The sequence below is a fragment of the Theobroma cacao genome, unplaced genomic scaffold (genome assembly GCF_000208745.1).
Source record: "Theobroma cacao cultivar B97-61/B2 unplaced genomic scaffold, Criollo_cocoa_genome_V2, whole genome shotgun sequence".
NCBI lineage: Eukaryota > Viridiplantae > Streptophyta > Magnoliopsida > Malvales > Malvaceae > Theobroma > Theobroma cacao.
Genome location: NW_017234728.1, coordinates 43,863 through 56,475, shown reverse-complemented (window position 1 = coordinate 56,475; position 12,613 = coordinate 43,863). Strand labels below are relative to the sequence as shown.

At 36.3% G+C, this 12,613-nt stretch overlaps 1 protein-coding gene across 5 annotated transcripts in view; it reads left to right on the top strand.

Moving 5' to 3' along the window:
- The window catches only part of LOC108663867 (caskin-1-like), a 12,196-nt gene extending 431 nt beyond the window's left edge, over window positions 1-11,765 (top strand). Inside the window, exons 2-3 of one of the 5 annotated variants that reach the window (XR_001929974.1) lie at window positions 302-384; window positions 11,650-11,765. Coding sequence is in view for 1 of the 5 variants with exons in the window: in XM_018129756.1 (XP_017985245.1) it covers window positions 2,030-2,620 (591 nt within the window). In the remaining 4 variants the exon portion in view is untranslated. Of the gene's footprint in view, window positions 1-301; window positions 385-690; window positions 735-1,225; window positions 1,362-2,023; window positions 4,757-11,259; window positions 11,342-11,649 lie in introns of those variants that run through there. The other 4 variants (XR_001929972.1, XR_001929973.1, XM_018129756.1 and 1 more) reach the window with 4 other exon arrangements.
- The last annotated feature ends 848 nt before the right edge of the window (window positions 11,766-12,613 follow it).

Here is a 12,613-nt window from a genome sequence, read left to right as displayed (position 1 = left end):
AATTTTTACCTAATGTATAGACATGTGCGATTTATGGTTCGGACTGATAAATTGAATCATATTCACAGTCATTGAGGTATTTTAAGTATAATTGGAGTGTAGAAAGTGAAAGAAATCGATTTGGAGTTAAATTGGAGGTTTTAGCCAATTACACCGAGAATAGTACGAATTAGGTCGAATACCATATTTAAACGGCTATTAGGACATTTTTACATTCCATATCATGCATTAGTAGTCTAAATTAGTTTAATTTCAATTTAGTACCAATGTAGTAAGTTTCTCGATTTTGTACTATGTCTAGGTGGTGAATCCTCTAATAAAGGCAAGGAAATTATACTCGAGAATTGGTAGTCAGAGTACTCTAGAAATTCGACGCCCGAAATAGTGAGTAACCTTATCATCATTTTAATTATCTAAAGTATGTTTTAACTCGGTTTTGGTGAAATTTTATGAAATTGAGTTAAATGGCTAATTTTAGGTTTTGCAAACAAAAATGTGTTTAAATGAAAAGATTTTATAAATTGTCTTGAAACGAAATAACGATTTTGAAATAGAGTAATTGGAGACCATCAATATGTTGTAAATTTATGATTGGAAATTGATGGCTTATGTTATATGGTTATTGTCTTGGCATGACTGGCTAGACTGTGTTTTGTGAATTGTATGAATTGTTTTATTTTACCCTTGCAGGCTGGGTAATAAAATATTAGCCATGTCATGCTGTCAAAATTTTATTGTATGGTGGGTTTAGCTTGCTACAGTAGGCGGATTCTATGGACCAGCCTATTAGAGGGGCATGGAATCCGGATATATATATATGTACTTCGGTCGAAGAGGCGCGTAGGGTATCTCCTGAGGTATGGATAGAGTTCACGTCATGCCCAACCACCTCGTGATGATGAACTCCACTAACGCCAAGGAATGGCTGTATTTTTCAAACTAAAAATATGTTTACGTGTATACGAACTTTTTTATAATCTTGACGGAATCGGTTAGATGCCTCGGCCAAGGTATCCCCGAGAATGATTTTGGCAGGAGCCAAGCTTTTAAGATACTCATAAGTCATGTTGAATATTTAAATGAAATGAATATTTATCTTATGAAATATATATTGAGATGAAATATTTTAATTGTCTCCTTTTACTCGACTTTAGATCTTTTGAATGATGTTTGTTTACTCACTAGGATTATAAAATCTCACCACTCTCCTTTCCACCCATTTCAGGTTCAGATTAGGTTGTAGATAGCTGAGTTCATCGAGGACTATCCTTGGATTTACATTCCTTCAAATTGTAGGTTCACAGTTCTCTTTACTTTTGGTTATTCGGGGGCTCACTGGTCATTGTAAATTAAATTAAATACTCTGGTTTACTGTATTACAGTATGTATGAATTTACTTTGCTTTTACGCTACAAAAATTATCTACGTATAACTCTAAAAATATTGTTTAATAAGAAAATAGAATATTTTACTTAATATTTATTTTATTTTCTTATTATATCTAAATAATCATAATTTCGTTTTAAACGAATGTTTTGGCATCTAAATTTATTTTTGATTTTGAAATATGTGTTCTGCACTTATATACTACATTAATGGCTGGTTTCGAAATTTTTGAAAAAATGACCAAAATACCCTTGTGAGACGAAAATTAATATTTTATTTGTTTTAAGTTGGAAACAGCTTAAAATCTTCTAGAACATAATTTTTGGCAACGGTTACTCACGAGGGAAATGAGATACTGATATTAAGCCTTGCGGGGTCCCGGTTGGCATTCTGAGAAATGAGCGTCTATCGGGGTACCGCGGCTGTTGTCACGGGCTCGAGGGGAGTACTGGGTCGTGACAATTCGATTGGTATTAGAGCCTTTGGTTTTAAAGATCAGAGTTTTTAATTTTAAAGTTGTTTTAAAAATTTACAGTGTTAGTGTGGCCCCGGATTAAGTTAGGTTAGGTTGAATAGAATGCATGCATCTACATATAGAGTCTAAGGTTGATTAAATTTGCCTTGTTTCCTTGTATAGATTGCCATGCCTCCTCAACGCGAACCCCCACCTCTCACTAGATCGATTGGGAGGGGAAGAGGTCGTTCCCAACGTCGTCAATTAGATGCAGTAGAGGAGGAATCGGTTGCATCCACCATTCAGGCAGCACCTGCTGCTAAGCAGGCCGAGACTCCACCACATCCTCCGCCACCTACTGGTACTTTTGCCATGTCTCTTGAGGTAGTCCAGGCATTGGCAGCTTTCTTTATCGCTATTGTTGGCCAAGCTCAGGCTGGTCAGGCCCCTTCTATAGTACCACCAGTTGCTCCTTCAGTACCACCACCCCCACCTCTTGTTCCACCACTAGTGCCGGATGTCTCTATTGCTAAGAAGTGGAAGGAAGCTAGGCAACTTGATTATGTTTCTTTTACGAGTGAGTTGGATCCAACCGTAGCCAAAGATTGGATTAATCAAGTTTCGGAGACGTTCTTTGATATAAGGTTGGATGATGACCTGAAATTGATGGTGACCACGAGATTACTAGAGAAGAGAGCTCGTACATGGTGGAATTCAGTAAAATCCCGTTTCACTACTCCTCCGACATGGTCAAACTTCCTAAGAGAATTTGATGGTTAGTATTTCACTTATTTCCATCAGAAAGAAAAGAAAAGAGAATTTTTGAGTTTGAAACAAGGGAATTTAACTATAAAGGAGTACGAAGCTTGTTTTAACGAGCTGATGTTATATGTGCCGGATCTGGTGAAATCTGAGTAGGATCAGGCCAATTATTTCGAGAAAGGGCTCCATAATGAGATTGGAGAACGGATGACAGTGACTGGTAGGGAGCCACATAAGGAGGTCGTACAGATGGCTTTACGGGCTGAGAAGCTCGCGACTGAGAATAAGAGGATTCGGATCGAGTTTGCAAAAAGAAAGAATCCTGGTTATCTTCTAGTCAACCACCAAAAAGAGGCAAGGACTCAACGACTTCAAGGAGCACTACTTCTGTTTCAGTGACATCTCCTCGACCTCCATTTTCATAGACACAGTAGAGGCCTCAAAGATTCAGTAGATCTGCGATGACTACTTCTTGGAAGAATTTCGGAGGTTCTGATAAATGTAGGAAATGTGGGAAGAATCATGTTGAGCCGTGTAGGGGATCAGTACGATGTTATCATTGTGATCAGTCGGGCCACATTAAGAATGAGTGCCCATAACTAAGACAGGCTACTACAACTACTCTACCTCCACCAGCTCGTACAGATATACAGAGAAGAGATCTTTCTGGGTTACCACCGAGGCAGGGAGTGGCTATACAGTCTGGTGTAGAGAGTAACACCCCTACATATCCACCTTGGAGACCACAGACTCGTACTTTGACAAGAGTTTTCGCTGTGACGGAAGATAAGGCATTGGTCCGACTTGAAGCAATGACAAGTATCATGTCTTTATTTGATAAAGATACTTATGTTTTGATAGATTCTAGCTCAGATAGGTTTTATGTGAGTATGGCATTTACATCAATTGCTGATAGAAACCTGTCACCATTAGAGGAAGAAATTATAATTCACACCCCTTTAGGTGAAAAGCTAGTTAGAAACAGTTGTTATAGAGATTGTGGAGTAATGGTTGGTGAGGAAGAATTTAGGGGTGACTTGATTCCTCTAGAAATCCAAGATTTTGATTTGATATTGTATATGGACTGGTTAACTACACATCGGGTGAATGTGGATTGTTTTAGAAAAGAAGTTGTTCTTCAGAATTCAGAGGGAGCAGAGATTTTTTTTGCAGGGAAACATCGAGTATTACCGTCCTGTGTAATCTCGGCCATCAAAGCTTTGAAACTGGTGTAGAAAGGGTATCCAGCATATTTAGCACATGTGATCGATACTTCAAAAGGGGAACCTAAATTAGAGGATGTCCCAATAGTTAGTGAGTTTCCTGATGTATTTCTTGATGAATTACTTGGACTACCTCCTAATCGAGAGCTCGAGTTTCCTATTGATTTACTTTCGGGTACCGCACCTATTTCTATCCCTCCATACAGAATGGCTCCGGCAGAGTTGAAAGAACTGAAAGTCCAGTTGCAAGATTTGGTAGATAAAGGTTCCATTCGCCCTAGCATTTCTCCTTGGGGAGCACCAGTCCTATTTGTAAAGAAGAAGGATGGCACTCTTCGATTATGTATCGATTACCGTCAGTTGAACCAAGTGACCATCAAGAATAAATACCCTCTACCCCGGATCGATGATCTTTTTGATCAATTACGATGTGCTATAGTGTTTTCAAAGATTGATTTGAGGTCTGGGTATTATCAGTTTAAGATTAAGGAGCAAGATGTACCCAAGATTGCTTTAAGGATGCGTTATGGGCATTATGAGTTTTTGGTGATGCCGTTTGGTTTGACTAATGCCCTGATAGCTTTATGGATCCTATGAACAGTGTCAAGACCCGGAACTCCCATCAGGCCCGTGACAACCGCCGCGACGTCCCGATAGGCACTCATTACCCCAAATGCCGATCAAAACCCTGCAAAGCTTAGCATCAGTTTTCGCATCTCCCTGGTGAGCAATAGTTATTAAATCTTGCATTTCAAGAAATCATAAGTCGTTTCCAAATCAAAACAATAAAATATTATTTTCTGGCTCACAAAGGCATTTTCGTCATTTTTCTTCGAAAATATCGAAACCCGTCAAAAACATAGTGTAAAAGCTAAATATGTTCATACATATTTTAAATCAAATAACTAAAGTATAAAATTACTTTTACAATGACACGTGAGCCACCAACTAACCAATAAGATGTGAGTCTGTGAACCTATAATTTTGACAATGCAAGGCTAACTGAAGTCCTTGATGCAATCGGCTATCTACCGGCTATCCCGAACCTGAAATGTGAGGAATTGAGAGTGGTGAGATTATAAAATCCCAGTGAGTAAACAAACACCATCTAAACTATCTAAAGATGAGTAAATGGAGACAATTAAAAAATAATTAACTTCAGCAAATTTTTCACATTACGAATATTCATTTCAACCAAATAATCAATATGGCTCGTGAATTACTCAAAACTTGGCTCATGCCAAATCCTGTACTCGGTGACACCTGGACCAAGGGTATCCAACTGAGTCTGCCAAGGCTGTTAAAAATTCATATTTCGTATATATCATATTTTTATTTTGAAACATAGCCGTTCCTTGACATTGGCTGAGTCTCACTCTCACGCGGTGGTCCACGTGAAGAGCACTCAAAAAGCCCTCCTCAAGAGATACCCTACGTGCCTCTACGACCAAGGTGAGAATATAAAGGAGTTTACCGTGCCCCTCTAATAGGCTAGCCCACGGAACCCCCCACCACTGCAGTAGCTAATCTTTTATCTACCACCTGATTTATAAAATCTTTTTCTGCATGACATGGTAATTTATCACAACCTAGCCTCTCAAGGCTAAATACACAGTACAAATAATTCTAATACCAAAATCAGTTTAGCCATTCATGCTCATTTATTGTCATAAGCCATTCAATTTAAAACCATAAATTTACAACACAAGCAGGCAGTCTCCAATTACTCTATTTTCAAAATCAGTATTCGATTTTTCAGAAAATTTATAAAATCATTTTATAAAATCACAATTTCTCTTAAAACATAGCAATTTACCATTTAAACCCATTTTCCATAAAATCACACAATTGTATAAAACTACTCTAGATAATTAAGACGATAATAAGTTTACTCACAGTTTTCAAAAACTAAATTCGGGTACTCCAACTATTACTCCTCGAGTGCGATTTCTTTGCCCTTGCTATAGAATTCGCCACCTTGACAAATTGCACAATTAAGAGGTTTACTACTTTGGTACTAACCAAAATAAACTAATTTATACTACTAATGCATGATATGAAGTGCAAAATGTCTAAATTTTGCCTAAACGCGATGTTAGCCTATTTCAGTCTTTTACCGATAAATCGATATACGTGTCTGTTTAAACTCCAAATTAATTTCTTTTCAGTTTCTATACCTCAATTGCACCCAAATTGACTTAATGTCCCTCAATGTGGTGCAAATTATCAATCTCGATAGCAAATTACGAAAATACCCCTAGTGGGTAAAAATTCATATTTTTACTCTGAAAATTCCCATTATTTTTCTAGGCTCATAATTCATCATTATTCATCATAATTCCTCAAATAAACATCAAGATCAAAAGCCAATATTCCCCTAGAAAATTCAGCATAATGGGTTTCAATGGGAGAAAATTATTTCTCGAGCTTATTTTTGCTATATTTCAATATAACCTAACTCAAATCACTTAATTCAATTAAAATCAACCAAAACTCAAGCTCAAAAATCATCCATGGAGGTTTGGCCAGCATGGGTGTCCATACCCACTTTCTAATTTTGCATGGAAATAAGAAAAAAATGCATGGGTAGTGAAAATCACAAGGAAAATCAATGAAATTTACCTTTTTAATGCTTGATTTCTTGATTTCTCTTGATTTTCCCCAAAATTTTCAGCTAGGGTTCTTATTTCTTTTCCCCCTTTTTCTCTCCTGGTTTGGACAGCTGAAAAAGATGAGAATTCTGGAATTTTGACATTTTTAAAGGCTAAAATAATATAATATTATTTTTTTTTGTTTTATTAATTCCTTAAATTCTAGCCATCCATTTATTTCCAAATTTTCACCATACACTTGTCCCACATATCCATAGCTTAGATAAAATTCTCAGACTTATCCAAAGTCTTGGTGGAGTAATTTTTAAAATTTACACTTTTGCCCTCGTAAAAGTCAAAAATTACATTTGTCCTAAAAACTGAAAAATTGCCCATAGACATATTTTTCATCCCTTATACTCATACCATTCTCCAATTTGTCATATTTGATCTAAATTCTCTCAAAATCTCAAATTTTATCCGTGGGTGGAAAAATTACGATTTTTGCCTCTACACTCTAAAAATCACCGGAATTAAACTTTTTCACTGCCAAACCCTCAAATTATACTCCAATACTCAAATCATACTCCAATAAGTTAAATGGGGCCAAAAAAATCTTTTCTCAAAATTTCCATTTTGTCCTAATGTGGCAAATGACCATTTTGCCCCTAGATAGTGAAAATTTCGGTTTGACTCCAAATTGATCCTCGAACTCCGAATTACCATTTTGAGTCATCCCTAAACTGTGAAACTCTTAATTTCACCTCAAAATTCCTATTTGAACTAATTCGAGGCTTAATCGACTTCATGGTACCATTAGGGGCAATATCGTCTTTTAACGATTCCTCGAACTTCCTAAACATGCAAACATTCTATTGAGCATGTAAATGACATCATAATTATTTTATAGAACAGGGTTTGACAAACAGGGTGTTCCATCCATATTTAGATAAGTTTATGATAGTGTTCATAGATGACATCCTGGTTTATTCAAAGAATGATGATGAACATGCTGCCCATTTGCGCATTGTGTTGCAAACTTTACGTGAGAGACAACTCTATGCCAAGTTCTCTAAATGTGAGTTCTGGTTAAAGGAAGTGGTTTTCTTGGGACATGTGGTGTCTAGAGTTGAAATTTGTGTCGATCCCAAAAAGATTGAGGCAATCTTACAATGGGGGCAACCAAGAATGGTAACTGAGATTCGCAGTTTCCTTGACTTAGCTAGTTATTATCGGAGATTTGTTTAGGGATTTTCATTGATAGCAGCTCCTTTAACTCGTTTGACTCGTAAAGGAGTTAAGTTTGAGCGGGATGATGTTTGTGAGAGTCGATTTCAAGAGCTAAAGAACCGATTGAGCTCCGCTCCCGTTTTAACACTTCCTGTTAATGGAAAAGAATTTGTGGTATACAGTGATACATCTAAGTTGGGATTAGGGTGTGTTAAATGCAAGATGAGAAAGTAATAGCTTATGCTTCTCGGCAGTTGAAGAATCATGAGACGAATTACCTTACTCATGACCTGGAGTTGGCAGCAGTAGTATTCGCATTGAAGATTTGGAGACATTATTTATATGGTGAGCGTTGTCGGATTTTTACTGATCATAAGAGTTTGAAATATTTGCTCACCTAGAAAGAGCTTAACTTGAGACAAAGATGGTGGCTAGAGTTGATTAAGGATTATGACTTAGTGTTTGATTATCATCCGAGAAAAGCAAATGTTGTAGCGGATGCCTTAAGTCGTAAATCCTCATCGTCGTTAGCAACATTTCAGAGTTCTTATTTTTCGATGTTACTTGAGATGAAGTCTCTAGGGATCCAATTGAATAATGGTGAGAATGGAACCCTACTTACTAGTTTCGTTATGAAACCTTCATTGTTGAATCAAATCAGAGAATTGCAGAAATCCAATGATTGGTTGAAGCAGGAAGTTCAAAAGTTGCACGATGGAGAAACTAGTGAGTTTAGACTCAGTGATGATGGTAGCTTGATGCTTAGAGACCGGATTTATGTTCCTAAAGATGATCAGTTGAGACGAGCTATTTTGGAGGAAGCTCATTCTTCCGCCTATGCTTTACATCCCAGAAGCACCAAGATGTATCAGACTATTAAAGAAAGTTATTGGTGGTCGGGTATGAAACGAGACATAGCAGAGTTTGTAGCGAAATGTCTCACATGCCAACAGATCAAGGCGGAGCATCAAAAATCGTCAAATACTCTTCAACCTTTATCGATTCCTGAATAGAAGTGGGAACACGTGACTATGGACTTTGTATTGGTTTGCTGCGGACACAGAGTGGGAAAGATGCTATTTGGGTGATTGTTGATAGATTGACTAAGTTCGCCCATTTCTTGGCTATCCATAGCACGTATTCTATTGAGAAACTGGCGAAACTTTATATAAATGAGATTGTGAGGTTACACGGAGTTCTAGTTTCTATTGTGTCAAATCAAGACCCTCAATTTACTTCTCGATTTTGGCCGAAATTTCAGGAAGCTCTCGGAACTAAATTGAGATTTAGTACTGCCTTTTATCTGCAGACAGATGGTCAATATGAGAGAACCATTTAGACTCTAGAAGATATGCTACGAGCTTGTGTCATTGACTTTATTGGGAGTTGGGACAGACATTTGTCTTTGGTAGAGTTCGCGTATAATAACAGTTTTCATTCTAGTATTGGGATGGCACCATACGAGGCTTTGTATGGAAGAAAGTACCGAACTCCACTCTATTGGGATGAAGTGGGTGAGAGGAAATTGTTTAATGTGGAATTGATTAGTCTGACAAATGATCAGGTCAAGGTTACCTGAGAGCGGTTAAAAACAGCTCAAGATAGGCAGAAGAATTATTCAGATAGACGAAGGAAAGATTTGGAGTTTGAAGTGGATGATAAAGTTTTTCTTAAGGTTTCTCCTTGGAAAGGTAATAATTTGAAATTTCAAGTATTAAATCTTATTTGATTATACTATTGTGATAATTTATGGTATTTATTAGATAATGAAAAGTGTGATTCGATTCGCGAAGCGGGGAAAGCTTAATCCGAGATATATTGGACCCTTCCGTATCATTGAAAGGATTGGGCCAGTGGCTTATAGACTTGAATTACCCTCGGAATTAGATCGGATTCATAATGTCTTCCATGTCTCGATATTGAAAAAGTATGTTCCTTATTCCTCTCACATTCTAAAGACACCTCCCATTGAGTTGCATGAAGATTTGAAGTTCGAGGTGCAACCTGTACGTATTCTAGATCGAAAGGATCGAGTGCTAAGGAACAAGAGTATTCCAATGGTGAAAGTATTATGGAAAAATGCTCAAATGGAAGAGATGACGTGGGAAGTCGAGCGCCAAATGAGAAACCAATATCCACATCTTTTCTTGGAATCCAGTAAGTGAAATTTTGAGGTCAAAATTTTATTTTTAAGGGGGGTAGTGCTGTAAAGCCTGACCTTATAAAATACTTGTCATGACATACATGTGATGATAGCATGATTGCATGCTAGGAGAGTCCCGAAAAATTTACAAAAGTAGGTATTGTACCTAGAGGTACAACAAAGTTGATTTAAGCCTCGAACTAGATCAAATAGGAATTTTAAGGTGAAATTAAGAGCTTCATAGTCCAGGGATGACTCAAAATGGTAATTTGGAGTTTGAGGATCAATTTGGAGTCAAATCGAACTTTTCACTATCTAGGGGTAAAATGATCATTTGCCATTTGCGGACAAAATGGAAATTTTTGGAAAAGATTTTTTTGCCCCATTTGACTTATTGGAGTATGATTTGAGTATTGGAGTATGATTTGAGGTTGAGATGTGAAAAAAATTGTAATCCTGGTATTTTTTGGAGCATAAGGGTAAAATGGTAATTTTGCCATCTCAGGGGCAAAATTGTAATTTAACACACCCGACACTTGTCCAATACATGGATTTTACCCAATTTTATCATGGATAATTGAAGGAATTTATATGGTGGAGAGAGAAAGCTTAATAGTTAAGAAATAAAAAATAAACCAATGAAATGGTGACACATGCATATTTATATCCATTTATTTTTTTTTTGGCTTTAAAATCAGCAAAAATCAGCCTATTTTCTTCATTATGGCCGACCAAAGCATGAAGTGAAGAAGAACAAAGAAAGAACAAAACCTAGGTGGGAAAATTGAAGAAAAAGTGTGGGATTTCAAGGGATTAAAGGTAAAATTTCTTGATTTTGACTTGTGATTTACACTACCCATGCTTTCTTTTTCATTTTCCATGGTTAGATTTCATGTTTCATGGTGAATTCATAGCTGGTTGGAATGGGTATGGAGAGAGAATGAAGTTGGATTGATTTGATTCTAAGTTATGTTAGTGTTTTTAGTTAGTTTATCATGTCTAGAAACAAACGAACAAGAAAAATTCATTTTTCTCCCATTACCCATCATTGGCCGAATTTTCTAGGGAGGATATTGAGGCTGAAATTGATGATATTTCATGATTTTTTGGTGGTATTTAATGATTGGTGAGGCTAGAAATTTAATGGGAAATTTTGGCATGAAAATCTGAATTTTTACCTAATGTATAGACATGTGTGATTTATGGTTCGGACTGATAAATTGAATCATATTCATAGTCATTGAGGTATTTTAAGTATAATTGGAGTGTAGAAAGTGAAAGAAATCTATTTGGAGTTAAATTGGAGGTTTTATCCAATTACACCGAGAATAGTGCGAATTAGGTCGAATACCGTATTTAAACGGCTATTCGGACATTTTTGCATTCCATATCATGCATTAGTAGTCTAAATTAATTTAATTTTGATTTAGTACCAATGTAGTAAGTTTCTCAATTTTGTACTATATCTAGGTGGTGAATCCTCCGATAAAGTCAAGAAAATTATACCCGAGGATCGGTAGTCAGAGTACTCTAGAAATTCGACTCCCGAAATAGTGAGTAACCTTATCATCATTTTAATTATCTAAAGTATGTTTTAACTCGATTTTGGTGAAATTTTATGAAATTGAGTTAAATGGCTAATTTTAGGTTTTGCAAACAAAAATGTGTTTAAATGAAAAGATTTTATAAATTATCTTGAAAAGAAATAACGATTTTGAAAATAGAGTAATTAGAGACCATCGGTATGTTGTAAATTTATGATTGGAAATTGATGGCTTATGTTATATTGTTATTGTGTTGGCATGACTAGTTGGGCTGTGTTTTATGAATTGTATGAATTGTTTTATTTTACCCTTGCAGGCTGGGTAGTAAAATATTAGCCATGTCATGCTGTCAAATTTTTATTGTATGGTGGGTTTAGCTTGCTACAATAGGCAAATTCTGTGGACCAGTCTATTAGAGGGGCACGGAATCCGGATATAAATATATGTCCCTCGATTGGAGAGGCGCGTAGGGTATCTCCTAAGGTATGGACAGAGTTCACATCACGCCGAACCACCTCGTGATGATGAACTCTGCTAACGCCCAGGAATGGCTATGTTTTTCAAACTAAAAATATGTTTACGTGTATACGAACTTTTTAACAGCCTTGGCGAACTCGGTTAGATGCTTCGACCAAGGTTGTCACAACCCGGAACTCCCCATCGAGCCCGTGACAACTGCCGCGAAGCCTCGACAAACATTCTTCAACCCGAATGTCGATTAAAACCTCGCAAGGCTCTCGTATCAGCTTTCGCACTTCCCCGGTGAGCAACAGTTATTAAATCTCACATTTCAAAAAAATCATAAGTCATTTTCAAATAAGAACAATAAAATATTATTTTTTGGCTCACAAGGGCATTTTCGTAATTTTTCATCAAAAATCTCAAAACTTGCTAAAAATGTAGTAGGTAAGCAGAAAATATATATTTAATTATTTAAAAACAAATTAAGTATCTAAAACGTTCATCTGAAAGTAAATTGTTGACAACTAGTACTATTCAAAAATAATAAATAAAATATTCTATTTTCTCATAAAATAAATTTTTATAGATATATTCGTAAATAATTTTTCGCACATGAAAGTAAAGTAAAAATTGTATGAATAGAAATACAGATAACCAAAATATAAGTTTTGATCTGCAATGACACATGGGCTCCAATTGACCAAGAGGATATAAGACTGTGAACTCTTACTTTCTATAATGCAGTTCCAAGCTTAGTTCTCGTCCTACTCGACTATCTACAAACTGTCCTGAGCTTGAAAAATGTATAGGAAAAAGGA